Source organism: Trichechus manatus, unplaced genomic scaffold (genome assembly GCF_000243295.1).
Source record: "Trichechus manatus latirostris isolate Lorelei unplaced genomic scaffold, TriManLat1.0 scaffold00120, whole genome shotgun sequence".
In the NCBI taxonomy this organism is placed as follows: domain Eukaryota; kingdom Metazoa; phylum Chordata; class Mammalia; order Sirenia; family Trichechidae; genus Trichechus; species Trichechus manatus.
Genome location: NW_004444056.1, coordinates 387,027 through 395,656, shown reverse-complemented (window position 1 = coordinate 395,656; position 8,630 = coordinate 387,027). Strand labels below are relative to the sequence as shown.

Sequence of the window (8,630 nt, the reverse complement as noted above, 5' to 3'; positions counted from 1 at the left end):
AGACAAAGTCTCCCCGTTCTCACTTTAAGGACCATTCTGGCTGTACTTCTTCCAAGACAGATTTATTTGTTCTTCTGGCAGTCCATAGTATATTCAATATTCTTTGCCAACCGTAATTCAAAGCCATCAATTCTTTTTCGGTTTTCCTTATTCATTGTCCAGCTTTTGCATGCATATGAGGTGACTGAAAATACCATGGCTTGGATCAGGCACACCTTAGTCAACAAAGTGGTATCTTTGCTTTTAAAAACACTTGAAAAAGGTCTTCTGCAGCAGATTTGCCCAGTGCAATATGTCATTTGATTTCCTGACTGCTGCTTCCATGGGCGTTGATAGTTATCTAATAACGTGACTTATATGCAGAAGGTTTCTCTCTTGTGTGAATTTCGATGAATTCTAAGGGATGCCTTCCACACACAAGTTTTCCCACATTTATTGCATTCATAACGTTTATCCCATGTGAATCTGCCAATGATTTCTGAGGGTAGAATTATCAGAAGTTTTCCCACATCCATTACATTCGTAGGGTTTTTCCCATGTGTGAATTCTCTGATGTATTCTGAGTCCTGGCTTCTGACAGAAGGTTTTCCCACATTCATTACATTCATAGGATTTCTCTCCTGTGTGAATTCTCTGGTGTACTCTGAGATTTGAATTTTGGGCAAAAGCTTTCCCACATACATTACATTCATAAGGCTTCTCTCCTGTGTGAATTCTCTGATGTGAAATGAGGTACGACTTTACAGAGAAAGCTCTCCCACATTCATTACATTCATAGGGTTTCTCTCCTGTGTGAATTCTCTGGTGTGCTATAAGACTGTCATTTCGGGCAAAAGCTTTCCCACATTCATTACATTCATAGGGTTTCTCACCTGTGTGAATTCTCTGATGTGTGCTGAGGTTTGCCCTATGGGAGAAAGATTTCCCACATTCATTACATTCATAGGGTTTCTCCCCTGTGTGAATTCTATGATGGTTACTGAGGTATGTCTCACTGGAGAAAGACCTCCCACATTCATTACATTTATAGGGTTTCTCCCCTGTGTGAATTCTCTGATGTGCAGTGAAGTGGTCCTTGCGGGAGAAAGATTTCCCACATTCTTTACATTCATAGGGTTTTTCCCCTGTATGAAGTCGCATGTGTGTAATGAGATTCCCCTTCATATAGAAAGTTTTCCCACACTCATTACATTCATAAGGTCTCTCCCCTTTGTGAATTCTCTGATGTACTCTGAGGCTTGAATTATCAGCAAATGTTTTCCCACATCCCTTACATTCATAGGGCTTTTCCCCTGTATGGACTCTCTGATGTATAATGAGGTGCGTCTTTTGGGAGAAAGTTTTCCCACATTCCTTACATTCATAGGGTTTTTCCCCTGTGTGAATTCTCTGATGTGTACTGAGGTGTTTCTTCTGGGAGAAAGATCTCCCACATTCATTACATTTGTAGGGTTTCTCCCCTGTGTGAGTTCTCTGATGTGCACTGAGGTGTATCTTCTGGGAGAAAGACCTCCCACACTCATTACATTTGTAGGGTTTCTCCCTTGTGTGAATTCTCTGATGTGTAATGAGGTGTGCCTTCTGGGAGAAGGTCTTCCCACATTCATTACATTCATATGGTTTCTCCTCTGTGTGAATTTTCTGATGTGCTCTGAAGGCTGAATTCTGGAAGAGCATTTTTTCACATTCATTACATTTACAGAATCTCTTCTTTGTGTCTCTTTTCTGGTGCTCTTTGTGAGCTAAATTCTTGTAAGATTTCCTACCTTTACTATGTTCATAATGTTTCTCTCTTGTGTGGATTCCTAGATACTCACTGAGGTTTGACTTCTGGCAGAAAGCTTTCCCACATTCATTACATTCATAGAATTTGACCCCCATATGAGTTCCACTGTGTTGAATTAAGTGTGACTTCCAACAAAAGAATTCCCGACATTCCTTACATTCATAGGGCTTCTTCTGTATGTGGGTCCTGTGATGCTTTATGAGGTTTGCTTTCTGATAAAGGGATTTCTTTCGTTCATCACATTCAAAGGACCTCTCTCCTGTGTCACTTTGCTGATGTATACTGAGGACTGAATTTTGGCAGAAAAATTTATCAAATTCACCACATTTGTAGAGTTTCTCTTCTAGGTGAGTTTCCTGATGTACTGTTTAAAAAAAAAAAAAAAAACTTTAAAATAAAGGCCTTCTTGCATCCTTCTACATTAACTCAAAAATCTAAAATTAGTACCTGCCTGTATCATTTATTTACAATTTTTAAAATAAAAAACCAACTGCCATCAAATTGACTCATGTAAGTCACAGTAGAACTGTCCTCCACAGGATTTTCAATGGTAGATTTCTTAGCAGTAGTTCACCAGGTCGTTATTCCTAGGTGACTCTAGGTAGACTTGAACAACTATTCGGTTAACAGCTGAGCAGGTTAGCCATTTTCACCACCCATGGACCCCCTTTTAAAGGCAACGTAATCATGATAATACAGAAAACTGCACACGTAAGTATAAAACTTGATTTTCAAAACCTGAACAAACCGATGAAACCAGAACCCAGTTGATGGCACATTTATGAGCATCCTAGAAGCTCCTCGAGTACCCTTGCAATCATTACCCTCGAGAAAGGATAAACACTATCATGACTTCTAATGGCATAAATTGTTTTGTCTTTGTATTTTTGATGGATGGGCGGACAGAGGGAAGGAGGGATAGACAGATGTTTTTATATCTAGCTTTCTAAGAGTTTTATGAGTCTCAGTTGTATTTTTTATGTAACAGAACACTTCATTCTTATTGCTATATATTTCTTTGGATGAATGTGCCAATAATTTATTTACCTGTTCAGTTGTTCAACAGTTTGTAGCTTCCTGCTTCTGGCTAAATCAGATAAAACTATGAACATTCTAATACATGTCTAGGTAAATATGTTGTGTGCATTTACACTGTACTCCTACAAAAATAGATTTGCTGAGTAATAAGGTATGAACAGGCTAAGCTTTTATACATATTGCCAAACAATGGGTGGACTAATTTATATTCCAAACAGCAATGCCTGAGAATTCCAGTTACTCCTCAACCTTGTCAACAGTTGGGATTATCTTTTTCATTTGACCACTTTTGTGGGTTTTCATAGCTATTGCATTCTGGTTTTAATCTGTGCTTCCCTGATGATTAATGGAGTTGAGCACCGGGCATGTTTACTGTTTCTGCATCAACACAAATGATCATATGACATTTTTTCCTTTTAATATGATAAAACACATTCAATATATATTTAATGTCAAACAATCTTTGCACACTAGGAATAAATTCAACTTTTTTTCATACTATTACCTTCTTATTAAGCGCTTTGGTATGCGAATATTCTGTTTTAGAATTTTGTATCTATTATCGTGAGAGATAGGCTAGAGATTTCCTTTCTCATGATGTCCTTATCAGGTTTTGAAATCAAGATTATCTTGGCCTATATAAAGAGTTAGGAGTGTTTCCTTTCCATTCTTACAATCTTTGTCTTTAACTTTTACATTTAATGCAATTATTAATATATTTAAAATTATATATGCCATCCTAGTATTCATTTCAAGCTTTCCTTTCCTCCTTTCTGGCCTGCATTAATCAAAACTGTTTACTACTTGAAGGAGCCCTGGTGGCGCAGTGGTTAAAGCACTTGGCTGCTAACTGAGAAGTCAGCAGTTTGAACTCCGCAGCTTCCCTGCTGGAGAAAGATGTGGCAGTCCGCTTCCATAAAGATTATAGCCTTGGAAACCCTGAGGCACGTCTCTGTCCTACATGGTTGCCGCGAGTCAGAAGTGACTCCACAATAGTTGGTTGGGATGGTTTACTATTTGAAATTTTCTACCTGGTAAATTTTGATTATGTATATTATTAACAATGCATCATTTAGTTAAAATATGAACTATTACTTTTAACAGTTCCTCAATACCAAAGAATGGCAGAAACTTTAACTCTATTTACCCCTCAACTCCCTTTTGTCCTATCGCTGTCATGAATTTTGCTCCTACATATATTTTAAAGCTCTTAGGATATTAAAATTATTGTTCTATAGGATCAATCTGGTTTATTTTGACCTTCAATTCTATTTTTCCTGTTATTCATATCTCCAATATTCTCTATTCCTTTATTTAATTCCATGGTTCTATCTAGGATATTTTCTTTATGTATGAAGAACTCTCTTTTAATATTTCTTTTAACTCTCTTTTAATATTTCTTTTAATTTTCCTTTTAAGGATATTTCTTTTAATAAATTTCTAAATTTTTGTCAGTCTGAAATAGTTTTTATTTCAATTACAGTTTTGAAGGGTATTTTTGTTGAATATAAACTTATTGGTAGTCATTTACTTTCAGCACTTTAAATATGTCATTCTCACTTTCAGTCTTTATGTTGAGAAGGGACTTGTCAGTTTTACTTTTTGTTGTTTTCCAATGAGCCTTTTCTCACTTGCTATTTTCAATATTTTCCCTTTGTCTCTGGTCTCAGAAGTTTTACTCTAATATGTCTCTGTGTGATTTTCTTTGTGCTTGTCCTGTTTGAGTTTTGCAGAACTTTTAGAATATCCCGCTTGATATCCTTCCTCGCTTAAAACCTTTGGAGATTATCTCTTTTAATACTGCTTTTGCATTTTTTCTCCTTCCTCTCCTTGTTGGAAGATAAGAATATATGATAGAGGCAGGGCCAAGATAGCGGAGTAGTGAGACGGCTTCCTATATCCCTATTACTACAACAAAGACCTGGAAAAACAAGTGATTTGATTGTATATGAATATCTAGGAGCCCTGAACAAGGCAAAGTTGAGGAATTGGACTGAGTGGCGGGGGGAGAGGGAGATGGTTCGGAAGAGGCGAGCAGCGCCAGACTGGACTTGGCCGGAGCCACAGCTCTTCAGCCTGGACCGGCTTGGGGTGCGGAGGGCAGCGGGCATACAGCTCCACACACTCGCTCGGGAGGCAGTTTCCACATCGAGAGATCCGGCAGCAGAGATTCTGCTTGGACACTCCGAACCAGTGAACAGCAGCACTCAAGGAGCTAAAGATAAGTACATGTGTGTGGCCTTTCACGGGGATTTAAAAAAAAAAAAAAAAACCATTTCGGAAATACCTCTCCCATTTACCTCTTCCCTCCCGCACTGCACCAGGTCCGGGGGGCTCCAGTGGACTCCTGAGTTCAATGGGCCGGAAGTAGATACCATAAGGCGCCCTGACCCATTCTCCTGGCCTTGGAGAGGGAAGAAATTAACAAACAGGGAAAAAGTAAGCTACTGACTCCCGTAAGCCAGGAAGTCAGTGTTGGCACAGCTCCTTTGCCTAGGCACAGGCATATGGGGCCCACAGACTTTGAGTGCCTTCCACCCCTGTACAAACTTGTGTGGACCCATCTCAGCAGCGTAACTCCTCACTACCACAGCAACAGGGTAAACACCTGAAGTCTAAATTTAACTGTTTCAGCTGTGAAGAGGCAGATTTGTGATGCTTGACTCTGCTCTGCCCTTTAAGCAGGTGCTTTATCGGTCCACACCAGGGGCTTGAGGACTGGGGGCTCCACCCACGCCACCTAGCCACCTGCTAGAGGGGTCCAAGAATAAGTGGTGGCCTCAAGTCTTTACAGCCAACACAGTAGGATGCTCATAGTCTGGCTGCAAAACTCACCTACCTACTCGCTCTAGTAAACAGGGACACACTTTAAAACTCAGGAGCAGCCGTCAGCTGCGTGTCTTGCTCGCTGTGCGACCCCCTACTCAAACCAGATACCTGTGTCTACACCAATCACCCATGCCTCTCTAAGACTGTAGGTGAGAGCCTGCACCACACACTGGGTGACCGACTGACTGGACACCTGAGCTGAATCCATACAGGAAAAATTAACAGACTCCTGGGTGCACATAGTTACAAAACTAAGTACCTGGTGACAGGACGTTAGAGCTTCAAAGATGCCAATAAACTAGCGCAAAGGAGCAGCCTATTTGGGCGTATCAACACAAAACAAAACAAGAAGCTAGGACACACTAAACAAATATAAAATAAAATTTAATAACTTATTCCTGGCTCGGAGACAACAGTCAACATCAAATCACATAAACAGGCAGTACATGATGGCTTCAGAAAGCTCCCAAAATAAAGAATCAATAAATTTTCTGGAAGAAGAGAATTTCTTGGAATTACCAGAGGCAGAATACAAAGGATTAACATACAGAACTCTTCAAGAAATTAGAAAGGATATTCTACAATATGTAGAGACAGCCAAAGAACATACAGACAAAATAGTAGCGGAATATAAAAAAGTTATTCAAGAGCATAATGACAAATTTAATAGGCTGCAAGAATCCATAGACAGCAATCAGAAATGCAGAATAACAATAAAATTTCAGAATTAGACAAATCAATAAAGTCATACAAGCACAACTGAGATGATAGAAGTCAAAATTAGTGACACTGAAGATAAAGCACTTGACACCAACTTATTTGAGGAAAAATCAGATAAAAGAATTAAAAAGAATGAAGAAACTCTTAAGAGTTATGTGGGACTCTATCAAGAGAAATGACATACGAAAGACTGGAGGACCAGAACGGGGGGGATAACAGAAAACACAGAGAGAATTGCTGAAGATTTGTTGACAGAAAACTTCCCTGATATCAGGAAAGATGAGAAGATATCAAAGATGCTCATTGAAACCTACATAAGGCAGATCCCAAAAGAAAGCCACCAAGACATATTTTAATAAAACTTGCCAAAACCAAAGATAAAGAGAATTTTAAGAGCGGCTAGGGGTAAAAGAAAAGTCATCTACAAAGGAGAGTCAATTATAATAAGCTCAGACTACTCAGCAGAAACCATGCAGGCAAGAAGGCAATGGGATGACATATATAAAGCTTGAAGGAAAACAACTGCCAGCCAAGAATTATATATCCAGCAAAACTGTCTTTCAAATATGATGGTGAAATTAGGGCATTTCCAGATAAACAGAAGTTTAGAGAATTTGCAAAAACCAAACCAAAATTACAAGAAATACTAAAGGGAGTCCTCCGGTTAGAAAATCAGTAACATCAGATAACAACCCAAGACTAGAACACAGGACAGAGCAACCAGATATCGACTCAGGGAAATCACAAAAATAAATCAAAGCTAAAATACTGAAAATACTGAAACAGAGATATCAGTATGTAAAAAAGGACAACACTAAAACAAAAAAAAGGGACTTAAAAAATGTAGACAGATTTTTCACATGGAGGGGAAGTCAAGGCTATATAAAGAAATAAAAGACTGGTATAAACTTAGAAAAATAGGGGTAAATATTAAGGTAACCACAAAGGAAACTAATAATACTACAAGTCAAAATAAAAAACGAGAAAAATATAGACTCAACAACCACAAAATCAACAACAATCAAAAACATGAAAAGAAAATACATGAAGAAAAACGACTCAGCACAGAAAATTAATGACAAAGAAACTGTGAACACACAAGAAAAGACATCAAAATGACAGCACTAAACTCATACCTACCAATAATTACGCTGAATGTAAATGGACTAAATGCACCAATAAAGAGACAGAGAGTGGCAGATTGGATAAAAATGCACGATCCGTCTACATGCTGCCTACAAGAGACACACCTTAGACTTAAAGACAAAAACAAGCTAAAACTCAAAGGATGGAAAAAAATATATCGAGCAAAAAACACTCAAAAACGAGCAGGAGTGGCAATATTAATCTCTGACAAAACAGACTTTAAAGCAAAATCCACCACAAAGAAGGAACGACACTATATAATGATTAAAGGGTCAATACACTAGGAAGACATAACTATAATAGTTATGCACCCAATTACAGGACTCGAAAATACATAAAAGAAACTTCAACAGCACTGAAAAGAGAGATAGACAGCTCCACAGTAGTAGTAGGAGACTTCAACACGCCACTTTTGGTAAAGGACAGAATATCCAGAAAGAAGCTCAACAAAGACACGGAAGAGCTAAATGCTACAATTAACCAACTTGAACTCGTAGACATATACCGAACACTCCATCCAACAGCAGCCAAGTATACTTTCTTTTCCAATGCACATGGAACATTCTCCAGAACAGACCACATATTAGCCCATAAAGCAAGCCTTAACAAATCCAAAACATCGAAATATTACAAAGCATCTTTTCTGACCATAAAGCCATAAAAGTAGAAATCAAAAACACAAGAAGCAAGGAAAAAAATTAAACACATGGAAACTGAACAACACCTTGCTCAAAAACTACTGGGTTATAGAAGAAATTAAGAATGGAATAAAGAAATTCATAGAATCGAATAAGAATGAAAACACATCCTGCCTGAACCTTTGGGACACAGCAAAAGCAGTGCTCAGAGGACAGCTTATAGCAATCAATGCACACAGCCAAAACGAAGAAAAGGCCATAATCAAAACATTAACCCTACAACTGGAACAAGTAAAAGAGAGCAGAAAAAGAAGCCCTTGCTCAGGTGCCAGAAAAACGGAAATAGTGAGAATTAGAGCAGAATTAAATGAAACAGACAATAGGAAAACAATTGAAAGAATTAACAAGACCAACAGCTGGTTCTTTGAAAACATCAACAAAATGGAGAAACCATTGGCCAAACTGACAAAAGA

The 8,630-nt window shown here is 38.3% G+C and overlaps 1 protein-coding gene across 1 annotated transcript in view; it reads right to left on the bottom strand.

Moving 5' to 3' along the window:
• Positions 1-243: 243 nt before the first annotated feature.
• Positions 244-8,630, bottom strand: part of LOC101341350 (zinc finger protein 260-like) — a 21,998-nt gene continuing 13,611 nt past the window's right edge. The window contains 2 exon segments of the mRNA XM_023738588.1: positions 244-453; positions 455-2,150. Of these exon segments, the coding sequence (XP_023594356.1) occupies positions 354-453; positions 455-2,150 (1,796 nt within the window). The 3' untranslated portion in view covers positions 244-353.